A 19,230-nucleotide genomic window follows, 5' to 3' on the forward strand; every position below is an offset into this window, starting at 1 on the left:
TTGGATAACGTGATATCGATTCATTAAAATCCTGAATCGATTTTTTTATATAAATGTATTTTGCCCAAAATTCAAGAATCTCAGGTGAAACGTCACAAAATTTTGACAACCACCAAACATTTAAAACAGTAAATGAGAGCAGGTACACGGCTTCTGCACAAAGACGTAAACACAAAGCGCGGACCCGCGGATCAGAATCAGTGAGATGTCGCCTTTCTCACCCGACAGCACGGACACGGTCTGAGCTGAAAGCCGACAGCTCGCTGATTCTGATCCGCGGGTCCGCGCTTTGTGTTTACGCCCTTTTTGCGCTGATTCTAAAGCTGTTAGTTTTATTTCTCTCCAAACAATATTGACCAAACCAGCAGCAAAAGAAGATCCCAACTACGCTTCACAAAAACATCGTCATGGACTCCCTCTGACTTTTTCTGTTTTGCTTCCACCACAATAAAATCACACTTCATGCACAGCTCTCTCTCTCTCTTTCTCAGTGTACTTCAAGAACAGTTTCCCGTCTATTCACGAAATCTGTTTTCTGCATTATTCGCTTGCTTGTTACGCACAAGTCTACCGTTATTTACAGCGCTGTCGGCCACTGTTTTTTTTTTCCTTTTACTTACTTCCGAAAAGAAAACCTAATTTCTGCCATTCAATAGGCTTCTGAACAAATTTAAACTTTTTAAAATTATACAAAATGCAAAACGCTGTGTCTCTAATAAAACCACTGTAACTTCAGAGATAATGTTCATATGTTGATTAATGGTTTTCTTTCGTTTTTGATGTACTGCAGAATATTTGTACAAAATCCCAGGCCAGGAAAACCTCCTTCATGTTTTTCTGTGTTTTATCTTCAGCTACTTTGACACAAAGGCATCTGCTGTGATGCTCACACCTTTGATAAAGTCTGGAAAGTGTCAGCTTCCTTTTTATAGATACAAAAATATGTAAATGTACTGATCTGAATTATAACATTTCTGACTGTCTGAGGCAAAATTTCCCAGATTCGAATCGAATCGAATTGAATCGAATCGTGGATCGAATCGATTCAGGACCCTGTGAATCCGAATCGAATCGAATCGATTCTAGAAATCAGTGACGATACCCAGCCCTACTCTGTAACACTTGAATTTGTTTTTGTGAAATCTTTAAATGAGAAAATGTGTTCTCTGGTGTGTTGACAAGCACTTATTTTGCTTTCACGATGCTTGATCTGTTCATCATTCTTTAGCTGCCTGTGACCAGCCATTTCAAGTCATCTCACAGCAAACCAGCACACTGTCAGCTGGATTTGGCACACATGAGAATTCTGTTAACGAATTATATTTATAGCTCACATTGAAGGTGGTAAAAATGTACTATTAAATCAAAAATTATGCTTTATTGTTTTGATTTATTGTTCTGAGTTCAGTCTATGTGGTTGTTACAATTGTGAAATAAATGCATATTTCAGGCATTTTATACAAGAACTATCTAAAAAGGGCAGTTTCACATTTACAGAATGTTTGAACTGAACACATTAAGGTGTTTTTATCTGTAGCTGTGTTTGTTAAACACTTTACATTTTTGTGGAATTATATGTTTTGTGTCTTCTCCAGATTTGGCTATATCTGTTTAGAAACACATGACAGTGTATATAAACTCTTTCTCAAGGATTATATCATGTAGCCATGATTTTTGTCCTTTCTACATATCTTTTCTGAAATGTGTTTAAAAATACTTTGCAGGCATCCAATAAACAGACAAAGTTTATTGCAGAATTCACTGTTTCTCCCAAACAAGTTGGTTTCTAAGACTTTTTTTTTCTTGTGCTGTAAGTTAAATGTCAACTCAAACTCTGACTGCACACTTTGTTTGTGAGATATGATTTCCCACACTTTCACTCTAAGAGTGACATTCATCCTCCCGAGCAGTTCCCATGCAGGGTCATAGTTTTGACTGCTCTCTCTGGTATTTCATTCCATTTTTTATGTTGTAGGCTGCCTTTTTTTTCTTTTGCTATCACAACAAGCTTTTAAAAAGTTTAAATCGGCGCTTTGGATAAATGCCGCGTCGTGTCTTTCCAACGAAACCGAAAGGATGGAGGCAAATGATTGATTGCAGAAGTTGTCCTTGACTTGATCGGACTGGAGTTTGGTGAAATCCTAAGCCCGGCGTCAGCAATCCATGACGGGGAAGGAAATAGGAGCAGTCAGTTTGGTAATGTTGGAAGCCACGGAGCGCCACATCGGAAGTCTACCCGTCGCCGTATTAACGTCTCCGCCACAGGTAGTGCAAAAGTACTGAAGGGGAGCCAAAGGAAAAAAAAAAGTGAAAGTTTGGAGCTCACCATGAGCGAAGACGGTCACGACTAGAGATGGGTTTGCTCGTCTGAAGATCCTGCAGAAAAACATGATAAATGGTAAGCGCAGTTTGAACATCTGGTGCGTACTTACGCAGTAAATGAGCTGCTGCTGATGAAGCGTGCACACCGACGTATATTAATGTGGTTATTTCGACTTTGGTCGAGATGTCAGGTGGCGCAGACAGCTGGAAACTGACAGATGCTTTTAACGCACTGTGCGCCTCAGCGGGAGCCAAATTGAGCGATGATTCGTGGCCTGTTTTCCTTGGTTGCGTGTGAAGAGTTGTAACACTGCTCTCTTTTCATAGTGTCTGACTGGAACTCTGCTCCGTAGTGTCCTGGTGGCTGTCTTGTTGGCCTACTCCTGTGGGAAAAGTAGATGTAACTATAAAGAAATACTGGGCTCCTACAGAGAAGTCATCTCCGTTGAACTACAGAATCTGGTATGATTGCAAAGTTTATCATAAGACTGTGGGATTAATTAACTGTGGTAGATATTTAAAAATGATTGTGTTTTAAGTATTGTATTGGCAGACATCCCCACTAACTAAACTACCATTAAATGCAAGTTCACTGCAATCAGTTACAGCTGTGATAAAGCTTGTGAGTTAATAACATGTGCTAGGCTGCCCTCCAGTGTTTGCTCTTCAAGTAAAGCTCTTTCTCCCCTCTCTCTTTTGCATCACAAGCCAAATAAATGTCTTAAATAACTCAACACTGGGCTTTTTCTTTTGCAGAATCTGACTGTTTCAGCGAATAAATTTAAAGAGAGAGACCCTTGTCCCTCAGGAAAGGTAAGTGGCACTACATTATATGCACTTTCAGCACCATGGACAGGGTAAAAATGACAACCTGCGTGGCACATGTTGTACATTTACGTTTGGGTAAATACAGAAGAAGTTTTCAACCTTTGACTGATATGCTAGATGGACTATTCCACCTTTTTAATTTTCTACACGTTTGGGCTGTTATCTCATGGCAGGCACGTCGCATCCTGGTTTCCATCTATGGTATGACACAGCAGATGCGGTGTCAGGGGAGTGGCAAAAATCAATCTGACCTGGAGAAGCCAGTTGAGAGCATGGAGCAGCTAATTGTGCAAAACTGCCGTCCCCAGTATTTGGTAAGATGACTTTAATGTGTTCTTCTGAGCCCCCAGCACCACCGCACAGTGAGAAAACAAGCCAAACCGCTCTTGTGCTATTTTCTTTTTCCATTTTTTTCAGGGAAATAAAACCTCTTGTTCAGCTGTCCAGAAAATACGAGGAAAGAAGAGAAAAAGGATGAGGTTAATCCGAGTTATCAAGGCACTGATCACTTGCTGGCAAAAACTTCAAAGTGTCTCTGTGCTTTAAAAGTAGGAAATGTATCTCCCTGGTTCCTATAGGCCTGTGCTACTTTCTCATGAAGACATAAGGTGAATTTACACAGTGTTCCTTGCTACAGATAGCGAATATTACATGTGACCAATCAGTGACTGTGTTTAGACAGCTATTTTTCAAAAGCAAAGTCATGAATGTTTACTGTTGTCAAGTTCTCAGTGTCTTGTGTATTAAAAGCTACACCAGCATCTGCATGTCAGCATTGCTACATTTTATGGAATAGCTTTATATAGTAAGCAAAGATAAGCTAAAGATCGACGCGTTCAGATACTTTTAGACCATTTTAAAAGTTTCTCCTGTTGTACAAACTCTTATGTTTTGTGTTTGCAAACCACATGTCATCATACCCAAAAATGTTCTTATGTCGGTTATATAGTTGAGTATGTGCCACATAATAAAATTTGTACATGTTTGATTTATACTATTCTGAAGTGAGCCTATGCAGTTATTGTAATAATGATATTAATTAATTAATTATTATTATTAGGGGTGCTATAGGTGTATCAGCTACAATAGACTTTTGTTGCAAGATATTATATAACCATCCTTTTTTTCATTATTTTGATTAAGGAATGAATGTTAGTGTTACAAAATGTCATTCAATAAATATTGCACAATGTCTTTATTGTAAAGAATGGAAACATATAGAAGCTTGTTTCTGTCAATCAAGATTTTTTTTATTTTAATTTAATTTTTTTTTGTTAGTCAAAATTTTCAGGTGATGTCTTGAAATTTTCTACTCATGACAAATCACTCAATTTTAAAACATTTAGTCAGTAACTTGACGTTTTGTGAAAAAAGTTCTAACTTAGCTTCTAACTACTTTTTTTTTTCTGAGTGACGGAAAAAAGCTTCCATAAAGAGGTCACAAGAAAAAGCTAAATGTGAATAAAGCAGATATTAATACATGCTGGCTAAATCATTATATTTTAAATAAAGTGTAGCAAAAAAACCCCAACCAATCTGCTATTTATTTATTAGTGATCTGCTCTTAGCCACTTTGTAGTTTGCAGTTGTGATGGACAAGCTGATAGATGAGGTCAGGCAGGAGTCTCTGTGTACTGTGATGTTTGTAAACGACATTGTGATCTGTAGTGAGAGTAGTGAGAAGGGGGATGAGAGCCTGGAGAGGTGGAGGTGTGCACTGAAGAGGAATGAAAGTCAGAAGAAGCAAGACATGTGTGTGACTGAGAGGGGGTAAAGGTGAGGATGCAAGGAGCAGAGGTAATGAAGGCAGACAAAAATATAGGAGGTGGAGGTGGCAGAGTTGAAAATGTTACGATTTTCATTTGTGGTGACAAGGATGGACAAGATTAGAAATGAGTCTACTGGAGGGCCAGCTTACGTTGAGTGGATTGGAGGCAAAGTTAGAAAGACAAGGCTGAGATGGACATGCGCGGATACAAGAATGAAGAGGAAGAAAAGAGCAAGACCACAGAGATTCGTGGATGTAGCGAAGGGGAGCATGCCAAGGTTTGGTGAGACAGAGGACGATGCATAGGGTGAGATCTCTGGCGACACCTACAGGCAGCAAGCAAAAGACGAAGTGCAAATATAGATAATATACAATAACTATACACATACACAAATCATATAATACATCTATATAATTATTCTATTATACATAAACGATTTATAACATTTTAAATTTATTAATTAATGTATTTAAATTAAAAGTAGACGGACACAAATGTGTTTCATGGTACTGTTTCCGTCCGGAGCAAGAAATTTGTGGCACAACTTCCACCATACGAACGACTCGAAACGTCAACAGCTGGATGTATGAAGTGTGGCTGTGAGAAAGGCTATTACACCGAAGTTACTAACACAGTGTAGCTTTAAAAAACTTTTTTGCCATGTTTTCAGTCATCGAGAATCGCATCAATTGAAAGTATTAGCGTCAAAGCAGCAGCGGCTCTCTGACCTTTTGAGGAAATCCGTTTGAGTGATCTGCATTTAACAGGTGAGAGCAGAGTTTAGTTAGTTAATTCGTTAGTAGATTCACGTTAAGTACCCCTTAAAAGACATGGCCAGCAGCAGCAGTGGTAGTGTGGACATGGATCCAGATGTTGCCCTGAGGCTTTTCGAGGAGGGAGCTACCCTCGTGCTGCTGGGTGTTCCTCAGGGTACAGAGCTCGGAATCGACTGCAAGAGTTGGCAAGTGGGTCCTCGTTTCCGGGGTGTTAAAATGATCCCCCCTGGTCTGCACTTCCTCCACTACTGCTCGTCAGGCTATGGAGGACAAATTGGCCCGAAGACAGGCCTCTTCCTCTCTCTCAAACCCAGAGAGATCATACTGGCCAACTGGGACGCCAAGGAAGAAGATCTGGACTTCTCAGCCTCCAAGAATGAAGAAGAGTTGAGTCGGATTCGTGCCAGCTTGCGCGAGCTGGATCCTTACCTGGGCCCCTATCCCTATGAGGTGATGAGGAAGTGGGTGTCCCTCACTGACCGTATCAGTGAGGAAATGGCCAAAAACTTGCAGCCTCTCTCAGGTCGAGTATGTGCATTCAGTGACGTGATTCCCGAGCTTCAGTTCACACACACCAAAGACAGGGCGGAGCAGCCGAGGAATGACACGGCCTGTCAGAGCATGAAAGAGGGGCTTGACAGGCTCCCCAAGATGAAACAAAGGGAGGGTACGGAGTTGCGCTTCTCTGTCATCCCTAAGAAGACCTACCCTCCCGGGGCTACGCCGGCTGAGATCACCAAGTGCAGCATGGACCTGAGCTACGCTCTGGAGACGGTGCTGGAGAAGAACCACATGCAGGAGGCTCTTAACGTGCTGGGTATGTATCACATTTGTTAAAAATGGGTTACTCTTGATTCATTATGCAAGAAAAAGTACTGACATTTAGCCCCTCTCTCAGGTGAGCTGCAGTTTGCCTTTGTGTGTTTTCTCTTTGGAAATGTGTACGAGGGCTTCGAGCACTGGAAGTGCCTCCTCGCTCTGCTGTGCCGCTCAGAGGAGTCCATTCTGAAGCGCAAGGACCTCTACCTGGGGCTCATCGCCGTGCTCTACCACCAGCTTGGAGAAATACCTCCTGATTTTTTTGTTGACATTGTATCTCAAAACAACTTCCTTACCTCCACGCTGCAGGTACATGCACAAATCAGACTATAGTGTTTGTCACTTGATGCTCCTTTATATCTAACTAAATAATATATATTCATCTCACTGGTGCAAAATTGATTTTAGATGTGAACTAAGATGTTGTGATATTAAAAAGTTAAAAAAATGTGTTCTTGCAAACTAATCTTAAGTAATTTAGGGTCCATTAACCAGTATCACACTTTTCAACCAACAAGCCAGAAGATCAGCCTTTTACTTGCTCCTTGTGTGACTTTATTGGCCCACAAAAATGACAGTTTAATTTCAAGATTATACTATAGGAACATATAATTTTTTATTAGTAGATTCAAGCTGTATTCAGACTACATTGTGATCTGTGGACAGAATTAGAATTGAGTACATCAGAGGGACAGCTCAGGTTTGAGAGTTTGGAGAGGGAAGGCTGAGATGGTTTGGACATATGCAGAGGAGGGATAGTGGCCAGATTGTACAAAAGAAGCTGAATATGGAGATTCATGGATGTAGTGAAGGAAGATATGCAGAGAGTTTGTGTGACAGAGAAGGATGCTAGGGATAGGCGGAGATGGAGGCAGATTATCCACTGTGGTGACCCCTAAATGACGCAGCTAAAAGAAGAAGATTATTAGGAAAAAAGCTGTAAATAAAGGTTTAAAATAAATGTAGTGGAATAAATAAAATGGAAGTCAAAGCAGCTAAAAACAGTCGATCATTTCGGTCAGCTCTGTTCAGGGGTAAATCGGTCAGTGGAAACACCGTCACTGGTCCAAATGGGTCAGCAGCTGGGCTATCAACTTTCCCAGTAGAGTTTTCTGCTGGCCTTGGGCCATTGGCCTGTTGGTTATGTTGAACCCTGCATTTGTACTACTTAAACCCCAGCGGGGATTAAACCTGGGCTTGCTCCACACTTTGCATGCTCTTCTGGTTAAATGTAAAAAAATAAATTATAAAGATAATAATTCGTATGCAACGAGAAAGGGATGTTTAAATTGCCAGTGTGTTGAATACCTTTCACAACACTATTTTTTTATGGCTGGTATCTGAGGACAGTTTATAATTCGATCCGTACAACATACGTTCATAATCCTGAATGATCTCCACGACACACAGAAATGCTTGCAAACAGAAAATGGACCACAGTATCAAAGCATCACCTGAATTTTTACAGATCACATTTACAGTTACCAGTTTATAAAATTGTTTGATTAATTGTTCTTCACAGGATTTTTTCCAGTTTGCCATTGGGCCTGGTGTAGATGCCAACCTGCGTAAGAGAGCAGAGAAATTCAAAGCCCACCTGACCAAGAAGTTCAGATGGGATTTCGATTCAGACTTGGACGACTGTGAACCTGTTGTGGTGGAGCTGCCTGAAGGTGTGACAGTCGACTGAAACTACTCAATGGACTCTCCTCACCGAGAAAAAGGAACACAGAAGGAGATCCACAAAGTATCTTATGCTACAGTCACACTAGGGAAAACAGTGGGTGGAGACGACGGCACGACCAAACATTTTTGCAACTGACTGATCTCATTGGCTTTCAAATAGTTGCTTTGAAGATGGCGACCAAGTCTGTGATCACTTGCAGACAACTGCTATCTTTAAAGTGGATTTGGTGATGGTGATAAAATGGCAATACATTGAAATTCACATTATGTACTTACATTCAGAGTCCAGCTAGGACCTGATAGTTTTGAAGCATAATTTCAGACATTTCTACACGAATGGTGACACAGCTGCTGCAGGACGATGATTCAGCTGCAGAGTCACATAAGCATTCGGCAGCCTCACATTTAAATTAGCAGCTGGCAAACAGTTGCAGAGAGATGCAGTGAAGTCTGGTTCAGCAGAGACTGACTCAGAAAGATTGTGTTGTGTTGAATCTGTTTGTGTTCATAAATTAGACAGCATACTTTCTCCAGTCTGTCTGAGAGTGATTGAAGACAGAACCTATTCAGTCATTCAGAGGCTGAGTGTGTTGTTGGTCACTGCGACTGCTTCCAGCTGTTTGCTACCATCATTGTCTTTCTCCTAGTTACAAGGAATCCTCATAATGTTAGTTTGTGTAGCTCTATTAGTTCTTTTGCAGAGTGCATTGAAATGATCGTGTGTGAGCTGCACTACACCTGTGGGAAAAAGCATACTCACAAGATTTACCAGGTTTTCTGAAAGGGTTGGAACTCATAAAGTAATGATTTTCTTGTTAAAGTACTGCTTTGTTAAATTTTGTTTTTATTATATTTCTTTACTGTAATCAATTTAATAAAAACAGCACTTCTGAAACAAAATATCCACCTGTGTCTGGTGGTTTCTGTCACTGTTGTTTATCATTAATGAAGCTTTCAATACTTGCTGCCATGTCTTTTCTCTTTCTCCTCCACTAGATGGCGCACATAGGCTTATTTACAGCTTTAAAGCTGCTCTATAACACCATATTTGCAGATTGTCAGTTCCACAATCGATAAAAGCTGCTGTTTTTGGTGGGAAGGACTTGTAAGAAGAATTTCATACAATTTAGTAGCTTTTTTTTTTTTTTCTTTTTTTTTTTTGCCTGTCCCGTTTGGCTCTTTTGCCATCAGAATTGTTGTCTAAAGGCAAAGAAAGATGACCAACGGATTTACTTTACCAAATTGACCATCCCAGCCTTGCCGTAATGGTCCATTTGATTCACCTTTTATTGTTTATTTTATTTTCACTTACTGAATACCGGACAGACTTGACTGGGGGAAATAAGGAGAGAAAGAAAGAGGGAAAGAGAAACAGCTGAGAAGAGGGACGGGGGAGAAGGGCAAAAGACAAAAACCAACAGAATGAGCAGAAAAAAAAAAAGAAATAAAAAATGCATATATCAATCACCTGGGTCACCTGCTGAGAAAGAAAAAAGAAAACAAGCACTGTCCCAGAAAGAGCTGAGGAGAGTCCCAGATGAGGGCTCACCCAGCAGCTGCGGAGCAGAAGCCAGGGGGAGTTGCAGTGACGCGCCCGTGAGCTCCGCCGGCAGCCAGCCGCGCCTGAGTGACCGAGCCCCAGGCTGAGAGGCCGAGGGCACCCCACCTCCAAAGGGGCCCGAGCGAGCCCCAGGCTCCAGGCCCCGACAAGCGGCCGCCAAGGAGTGAGCCGGTGTGTACCTGGACGCCCACCCCCGGACACAAAGAACCACCAACGCACCGATGTCCGAGGGGGACCGCCACTGGCAGGGGAAGTGGTGGTAGGGGGAGATAGGCCTCCATACCTTGGAGGGCCTGAGATGTCCCCAGAGAGGTGGCGCCTGACACCCAACCTGACATATAGACACAGACATACAGGCACACACAGATACAAACATCCATTGCCACCCTCATGCTCTCATATGCACTTACTCCACACTCAACCAACAATTTAGTAGCTTTGATAAGTTTTTTTCACTTAAAGAAGAGTAAAGAGAAGATAAAAGGTGCTGCTATCATGATGACATGGATGACTGGGATAAGAGCTTTTTTTGTTAATCGACCTTTTCTTCTTCCACCATCACTCTTAACACTTATCTTCAAATATCTATATAAGATTATCTAGAGCGGTGTGGAAAAACACCAAAGGAGGAATGTAATTGTATACATATGCAGTTACAACTCCTATACAGTTTACCCATACCTTTCAGCTCCATCCTTTCAATTACAACGGTGGATATCACAGACTGTGCTCTCCTGTTGGTTCATTGATCTGTTCACCCGTTAATCTTGCTCTTGCACTTCTTGAACCCTTTTCTCTTCAGCTGGACCTCTTTTATTTGACATGCCCTGGCTCCATGAACCAATCTATAGCTATAAAGCTGTTTTGAAAAGGACAAAAGTCATCTAATGCAATTATGGGAATCAATAGAGTCCGAGCCCGTTGCTGGAAATCTAAATGGCAATACAAGAAATCCATTCTCTTCCAGGAAGACAGCTGGTATTGTGAAAGTGATGGTAATAGTGGGCTTTACACTGAAAACTCCCCTTTGAAGATTTACGCAACCCTTTAAAGAAGATCAGTTCGTGTTTGTGGTCCGCTGTGAGACCACTGGGGCCCTGTGCTGGTTGTTATTTTCCTTTTTAAATGCAATTAAATGGCGAGTATGGCTTGGAGAGCATGGCGGAAACTTATCAGCACAACATGGAAGGAAAATGTATGCCAGTGATTGGTAAATGCATTTTCCTCTCCGGAGATGAAATACTGTACATTGTTGATGAAGACAGTTGCAGAAATGACTCCACTGGGATGTCCTTGGCATTCCAGCCCCTCTATTAGTGCTGGAATTACAGTGTATAGGAATTCAGCGGACAACTCACTGAGGGTCCAGTTTTTCCGTGCCACATGCACCCCTTCACCCTCAGTGAAGGCTCTCCTTCTGTGTTCCCTGGTATGGCAACCATTTTCCTTCTAATCTCTCTTATTTGTTTTGTTTGGTGTGGCCACCCCGGGGGAGCGAGGCACATAGAGAAACAGACTGCACTGACTGTGCAGAGCTTCAAAAGCCAGGCCCTGTCAGTCATGGTGGAGCTTTCTCGCCATCAGATGTGAGCTGGCCATTTCCATGGGGCTCACAGGCCGCTCACTCTGCCAGTGTAAACACAGGCCCCTCTGTTTCTTTTTCAGTCACTCGCCCACTCGCCTTTCTCTTTTCAAGACAGAAAGATGGATAGCGCTTAGTGTGTGCGACGTCTTGACAGTCGGTGGGCTGGATGTGATGAATTCATTGTGGATTAAACAAATCAGGTGTTTGATCATGCGCGTACTGAACTGCTAAATTACTAACTCTTAATTCATTTGGGATAAACAGTTACGTTTTGCCATCCCTGTGGTGTAAAGTCAGAGATTAACTAGGAAATATAAAAAATATCAGGATCCACAGATTTGCTGCTAAATGGCAAATGATTTTCTTATTTATTTTTAATTTCGTGTGGTGATTTCCTTTGTTCTCCGTCCCTGTGTGTACACACAGTTATGTCTGCATGTTTCCAGGACTATTCTGAGCTATAGCAGAAGGCATAATCTGGATAAAAACTAGTTAAAAAGTAAGATTTCAGTCATTGTTTGCGTCCCAAAGTTATATGTAAGGATACATATAGATCCAGAAGTGGAACGGGTGTTTGCTCTGCATCAAACCTGGTTTTGCTGATATAAAAATGCAAGCAAATATTCCAGATGAAGGCAAAATGACCTGCTCTCATAAACCAAAACTGGTGTCAGAAAAAGTTTGATGGTGTGTGCATCTGTGGAATGGATTTTATTCCCTGTTCATACACACATCAGTTTTCAGAAGCTACTTTTTCTCATTTTTTTGTTGTTGTCTTGATGTTTGGCATTTACTAAATTGGGAAGTATATGCTGATGACCAGGCACTGCAATAATCCCTCTCTGCTGCAGTGCTAGCGGGAATTCACATGTCTGACTCGCATGACCCAAATGTGATTCAGGCACGTGTACATTTTCCCAGGGTGCATATATGAGTGTGCGGTCTGGGTGCGTGCACATTTTGAACCCAGACTTATTGACGGCGGAGTGGTAGGGGTGTTAAAAGAAAGGATGAACGAGGTTAAAAAAAATCTCTCCTGGAAATTTCATACACATCAGGGGAGAGAGAGTGAGTCTATGAACAATATGTTCTGCTATAGTGATCTGGTGAAGCGATTAAAGGCAGGAGTTAAAAAGAAGACAGACCTTTGAGACCTAGTCGGCAGTCATCTGTGTGTCTTTCTGATCAAGTACAGCATAAGCACACAGCAGCTGGCCAATAAATTTCACAGACTAAGCAACTAAATGTGTTGAGGTGAAAAAAGCACCGGCCGTGATGAACACATAGAGATGCTCCAGGACAACAGAGGCCTAGATCACCTTCACTTACATGTTTCAGTTTTGTCACAGAGCTTATAAAAGTGTCTACACCTGTGCTGTATGTCATCCCTGAGAGCTTAAATAAACATCAGATGATCATTGAGAATCAAACGCGGGTTAAACAAACCAAGACCTTTCTGGTTCCTATCCCCCGTTCACAGTCCATCAGCTATCTTTCACTCTACCCCACCTGCTCTTCAGATGACTGAATCTGACTTCCATTTTTAGTGAGCTCGTGTTGTCTTTGGCCATGGCACGAACTCTGGCCGACATCGTCACAGCAAAAAGGATTTGAATACCCCTGCACCCCAAATACACATAGATGCACACACTCTTCCAGCTGCTCACTTTCTGTTAGGGGGCTCTGAGGTGATAGCAGACCCCTCCTGGTAGCCAAACAATCAAGAGAGAACTCCCCCAAAAGGCTGCAGCATGGAGGCAAACACATAAGCAGACTGGACCTTTGAGATTGGTCTCTGAAGTGAATGAAAACTTTCTTTACTCATAGCTTTCCTGTCAGTCCTGCTTTATTCATTGCTATTTTGTTAAACTTTTAAAATTCCCTTTTTTATTCTTTACGCACAATGTAACTTGCCATCACCAGTGTGTATGTGTGTGTGAATGGGTGGATGACTGGACGTGTAAAGCGCTTTGGGGTTCTTAGGGACTAGTAAAGCACTATACAAATACAGGCCATTTACCATTTACACACAAGCAAACACTGTGTTGCTTCCAACATTTCATTTCCTGTTTGATTTGTACTTATTTACATTGCTTTGGATTAACCTCTGCTAGTTATTTTTGATTGTTTGTTTGTTTTCTTATGAAACAAAAGTCTTGTAGATACTGTTGTGGTCAGAAGTTTACAACCACTCATCATGGGCATGAATGTCACTTTGAACTTTTCTCTTGATGAGAATTGGATCCACAAATTTGAATTTATTTGGGATTTTCTTTAATCCACACAGGGTCAAAAGTATACATAGAGGCATAGAGGCTCTCTATATTCCATGTATAAAGGCTCAAATAGAGGATATGTATAACAACACAAGGGGCAGTACCCTCCATGGAGAAGGAGGCTAGAGGCTAAGATCAAGGTAGCATGGAGGGAGGTTAGCCAACTATCGGAGTTGCAGAAAGGCGCGATGAGGAAGGTGCCTAAGAAGTACAGGAAGCTGTCCATACCTGAGGCCTTGGAAACGACTCACAGCCTTGGCCAGCCGCTTGAGGAGGTACACCAGAGAGATAGAAGGCAGGAGAATAAACCAGCTGTTCTCCACGGAACCAGCCAAGGTGTACTCTCAGTGGCAGGTGAATAATATGAGAACAGCACCACCAAGGCTGGAGACGGAACAATACTGGAAGAGCATATGGGAGAAGGACGCAACCCATAACGGCAATGCTCAGTGGCTAGTGGATCTGAGGGCAGACCACAGCAACCTCCCCGAACAGGGTCCCCACCATCACAGTGGCAGATATCCAAGAAAGGGTCTCCAGTATGAAGAGTTGGACAGCACCAGGCCCGACATGGTTCACGCCTACTGGCTGAAGAAGCAGACTACACTCCACGACCGTCTGGCAGCACAAATGAACCAGCTGCTAGTTGACGAGAGACACCCGGAATGGCTAACCGAAGGTCGGACAGTCCTGATCCTCAAGGACCCCCAGAAGGGACCGGTCCCCTCCAACTACCGACCAATAACCTGCCTCAGCACCACGTGGAAGCTCCTGTCAGGCACATGGGTGGGCACAGAAAGGGATGGGCAAGAATACCAAAGGTGCAAAACACCAGCTACTGGCAGACCAAGCAGTCAGCCGAGACTGCAAGACCAGACTGATCAACCTGTGCACTGCCTGGATTGATTACAAGAAGGCCTATGACTCAATGCCCCACAGCTGGATCCTGGAATGCCTAGAACTATATAAGATCAACAGGACCCTAAGAGCCTTCATCAGGAACTCAATGGGGATGTGGCAGACAACACTAGAGGCCAACTCCAAGCCCATAGCACAAGTCACCATCAAGTGCGGAATCTACCAAGGAGATGCTCTGTCCCCACTGCTGTTCTGCATAGGCCTGAACCCCCTATATATAGATATATAGATATATAGATATATATTTGAGCCTATGACTGTACTTTTGACCTTGTCTGGATTAGAAAAAAATCCAGAATTAATTCAAACCTTTGTACCCAATTCTTTTTTTAAAAATTTATTAAAGATCTATTTTTTTTTTTTATTTAACCTTTGTTTAACCAGGAATGTCCCGTTGAGATCAAAAACCTCTTTTTCAAGGGAGTCCTGGCCAAGAGGCAGCACATTTCAAAACAAATACATACGAACAAACAAAGTTAAAATTACACAAAACAATTACACATTATTGAGGCAGTCTGTAGGCCTTTGAGTTTAGTTTTAAAAACATTTAAAGACAACAGTTCAGTCAGTTTCCAGTCTTTCTGTAACAGATTCCACGAAAAAGGCGCAGAGTGGACAAAGGCTTTCTTACCCAGCTCTGTGCGGACAAGAGGAACAGACAGCAGCAGCTGATCATTTGAACACAAGGAGTAAGAACCACTATTTGTCCTTGTGAGCAAAGTACAAATATAAGGAGGCAGCAATCCAAGCATAGCTTTGTAAATAAAAGTGTACCAATGCCCCTGTCTTCTAATGGCCAAAGAAGGCCATTTTACTCTTAAGTACAAGTCACAGTGATGGGTCAGGTATTTACAATTGGTAATAAACCTCAAGGAAGCATGATACATCGTGTCCAACATTAGAAGACATGAAGAAGAAGCGTTCATATACAGAATGTCACCATAATCTAAAACAGATAAAAAGGTTGCAGTGACAAGACGTTTTTTTACTGCAAAAGAAAAGCACTGTTTATTACGGAAGAAAAAACGAAGTTTAAGTCTCAGTTTCTTTACAAGTCTCTCTATATGTGGTTTAAAGGTGAAGGAGTCATCAATCCAGACACCAAGGTATTTATATTCATGAACTATCTCTATGACATTTCCTTCAAGGGTGGACACCACTGGAATAGGCTCCGGGACCTTCTTTGACTTAGAAAACAACATTAGCTTAGTCTTGTCAGCATTGAGAACTAATTTTAGCTGAATAAGTGAATGCTGGAAAGCAACAAAGGCTTTCTGTAGGGTTTCAATGGCCTGAGCAAGAGATGATCCATAACAGTAAATAACTGTGTCGTCAGCATAAAAATGCAAATTTGTGTCTGAGACATTTTGACCCAAGTCATTGATATATAAAAGGAACAGAAGGGGACCCAAAACTGAGCCCTGTGGCACCCCCTTTGTGGACAGCAACAAATTTAGAACAAAGACCTTCAAGTTTAATGCACTGGGTTCTATTATTCAGATAATTTGAGAACCACACTATTGCATGTTCTGACAATCCAAGGCTGAGCAGTCTATGCTGTACAGTTATTCCACCCTGGAAAAAGAACAGTTCAAAGCCCCAAACTGCCATGATGATGAGTATGTGAACTTCTGACTACAACTGCACATATGCTCCTTTATTAATTGTGCTTTAGCTCATTTTAAATGTGCACGATTTATTTTGTGACACAGGCAGCATTTAAAAAGCCACAGAAAAATCCCAGCCTCCCCTGTTTTATTCCCACATCTCTTTAATACAACAGTAAATCGTGATCTTCCTGTCTCCTTTATGTACTTTTTACCCTTCCCACTATTTCCTACCGTATTCCACTTCCCCCATACCTCTGCGTCTCTGCGTCTAGGCCTGAGTTGAGTTATTGGACCATCATCCACCGTAGCTGAGCAGAGAGAGGTCAGTTCTCTTCGGCTATCAGTATTTTGGGGAATTTGGGGAAACTGACATTGCTGTACCAATGTCAGTTTCCCCAAATTCCCTCATAATCATTAGCAGACCTTAAGGAAACATCACTTCTCATCAGGGTGTTTATTAAGTAAATAACTCTTAATTACCATATTCTTTAAACTCTTTCCATCTAGCCTTCCAGCTCTAACTCCCCTGTGTCCCTGGCCAGAATCCTAGACTCATCCAAGCCCATCATCACTAATCTGAGTGCTAGCTGTCTTCTTTCCTATCCTACAGCTGTCACCACTGCTATTAAGTCTGTCTAATTGAAGAGGCTTCTGTCAGTGTGTGTATGTGCATGCGAGTATGGGTCCGTATTGTGGCCAGGCTCACTGGAGCCAGGTGGCCACGTGTTTGGCTCATAGGAGGCCATTTTTCTATTGATGTTAAACCATAGACTATAAACTCAGCCATGTGGTGAACATAGAGCAAGATTGTATTTGATGCCAAGGACTTGGCAACTGATGCGTAGGAAGATATAATCAGGAATGCAAATTTGGCCAATTATTTTTGAAATTTGGTGGATATGGCCAAAGTGGTTTGAGATTTTTCCAATACTTTAATGAAACTGCAAGCAAGAGAAGATGACCCTGGACGAGACGCTAATAGATAAACAATACTGATCTGCACATGAGAATTCACTGGGTCTTGATTAAGCTGAAATGAGAGTGTCGATACTTTATAACAAGCAAAACAGACACAACCTCCAGTGTTAAATCATCTAGATTTGAAAAAAAGAAAAGAATTCTCCGGCTATCCAAAAACATGTTAGGTGTGGTATATTTGTGGTATGTCAGCTTAGGATAATTAAGGGACTTGAGTTACTCAACCCAAATCACAAACAACTTGCAGAAGCTGTTATTTTGTTGTGATGTCACTTAAAGCTGCAGCACAGCTTTCTGTCATAAACATATTTAGCAAACTTCTCCCTCTTCGCTGTATCAAATCAGCCACATTTTTTCACCAACTCTTTTCACTCTTGTTATGTTTACCTCTCTAAACCCAAGATGTCTGGCAAGTAAACAGATACTGGCTCTTGTCATGGTCTGAACGAGGTCCACGTTTCTCCTTTAGGCCCTTCTTCTTGTCCAGATTAGCGAGGAACCATAGCTGCTTAATGAAAGTCAGGAGTGACTGCCCACAGAATGCCTGCACAAAGACTACTGTAGTGTAGTAACAGGAGAGAGACCACTGCCGCAATATAAATATTACTGAATAAAAGCCAAGAACATGAGAGCATAATTGTGATTTGTTATTGTATATTAGTCAATCCATTGGTTAACATGCTATATCCATGCAAATAAATAAGTAAAATCAAATCTTTGATCTCAGCTATGTTCTTTAGCTGACCGGGACCTCCATTTCTTTTTAAGTAGGAGAACCCACAGTTGAGATTGCATTCTCCTGCAGTCCTCCTTGGGAGACACTAATGCATCCACATACTGAAAAACATTTTCAAAACTGAAAAGGAGTATCCATCTCTCAGTTCAGACTCACAGGGTCCTGTTCATGTATGTTACTGAAGGAAGAAGAAGCTCCCTCGGCCTTATGCAGTCCTTGCCCCATCCTGAGGTCTGCAGAGTGAAGATTTATGCTTTATGGTTAATGATATTCTACTCCCACAGCTTCCAGCCTGCATCCCTCCCTGCAAACCCCCCAACACCAGGGCTGCTGGGATTCGTGTGTAGACAAACAAAGACCCTCACTCGGACGGAAACACGTGCAGTGATCTGGTCGCATTTAATGGTCAAAGAGAGGAATGGAAGCAATATTTTTACACGGAAGATTGGTTCCCAGTGTATGCTGTGCACAAAGGCATCCAGCCTTTACTGATTCTAGTATTGTGCTCAAAAGTTCAAAAGAGTGTGTTGTCAAGCACACTTGCTTAACAACACACTCAAGAGTTTTACTTAAAGTTGGCAAAGCTGAAGACATGCATATGTTACTCTAGACTTGTTTGCCATATTGAATATAATACAACCACCAGTAGATAGGAAAAAATGTGTATTCCCTGACTTGTTAGCAATGTTTCTGGAGGTTGCTAGCTCTCATTTGCTAGCCAATTGCCACGGGTGCTTATAATTATTCATGTTTGCCTTCAAATACTTGCTAAATACTAGATGATTGGTAGTAAGCCAACATGTCTCAAAGGACACAGCTTTTACTTTGAAGGCAAACAGTCATTTTCACAGTTTGGTAAATGGTAAATGGACCAATTCTTATATAGCGCTTTTCTATTCTCCCAGAGTACTTAAAGCACACCCATTCTCACAAGCACTTTCTCTGTACTTAGTGCTTTCTAACTACATTCACACATATTCATACTCCGATGGATGCATCGGAGAGCAACTTGGGGTTAGTATCTTGCCCAAGGATACTTGACATGCAGACCAGTGGAGTCAAGGATCAAACCACCAACCTTCCGATCAGTAGGTGACATGCTCTACCTCCTGAGCTACAGCTAGTTTCAGGACAACTCGGAGAGTAGCTGGACAGTGTTTCTGAGACAAGTATGCCACTTTGTGCAAACTACAGGCAACAACAGAAAATATTAGAAACCAAAACAATTACAGTTTTTGCCAACATTTTCCCATAGCAACAGGTGGTTTCAAGTCAGTCGCAGACCAATTTCTAGGCCTGTGTGCCTCATTTGACCTATGACACCATGATGTCATAGGTCCAAAGTGGTGGACACATTAACATCACA

At 41.8% G+C, this 19,230-nt stretch overlaps 2 protein-coding genes and 1 long non-coding RNA gene across 3 annotated transcripts; 2 read left to right on the forward strand and 1 right to left on the reverse strand.

Moving 5' to 3' along the window:
* Nucleotides 1–1,727: 1,727 nt before the first annotated feature.
* Nucleotides 1,728–2,572, reverse strand: LOC145423098 (uncharacterized). The gene is made up of 2 exons (XR_013904205.1): nucleotides 2,433–2,572; nucleotides 1,728–2,279 (listed from the first exon to the last, which is right to left on the reverse strand). It is a non-coding gene; the product is annotated as an uncharacterized LOC145423098 (long non-coding RNA).
* Nucleotides 2,257–4,681, forward strand: LOC145423097 (uncharacterized). The gene is made up of 5 exons (XM_080295254.1): nucleotides 2,257–2,398; nucleotides 2,650–2,784; nucleotides 3,079–3,135; nucleotides 3,324–3,464; nucleotides 3,568–4,681. Exons 1-5 carry the CDS (start codon nucleotides 2,396–2,398, stop codon nucleotides 3,694–3,696), a joined length of 465 nt encoding a protein of 154 aa, XP_080151380.1. The 5' UTR covers nucleotides 2,257–2,395; the 3' UTR covers nucleotides 3,697–4,681.
* Nucleotides 4,682–5,456: 775 nt separating this feature from the next.
* On the forward strand, nucleotides 5,457–9,100 carry aar2 (AAR2 splicing factor). The gene is made up of 3 exons (XM_026153977.2): nucleotides 5,457–6,512; nucleotides 6,594–6,823; nucleotides 8,037–9,100. The coding sequence occupies exons 1-3, from the start codon at nucleotides 5,750–5,752 to the stop codon at nucleotides 8,202–8,204; spliced, it is 1,161 nt and encodes a 386-aa protein (XP_026009762.1). The 5' UTR covers nucleotides 5,457–5,749; the 3' UTR covers nucleotides 8,205–9,100.
* The last annotated feature ends 10,130 nt before the right edge of the window (nucleotides 9,101–19,230 follow it).

This window comes from Astatotilapia calliptera, chromosome 20 (genome assembly GCF_964374335.1).
Source record: "Astatotilapia calliptera chromosome 20, fAstCal68.1, whole genome shotgun sequence".
NCBI classification, from domain to species: domain Eukaryota; kingdom Metazoa; phylum Chordata; class Actinopteri; order Cichliformes; family Cichlidae; genus Astatotilapia; species Astatotilapia calliptera.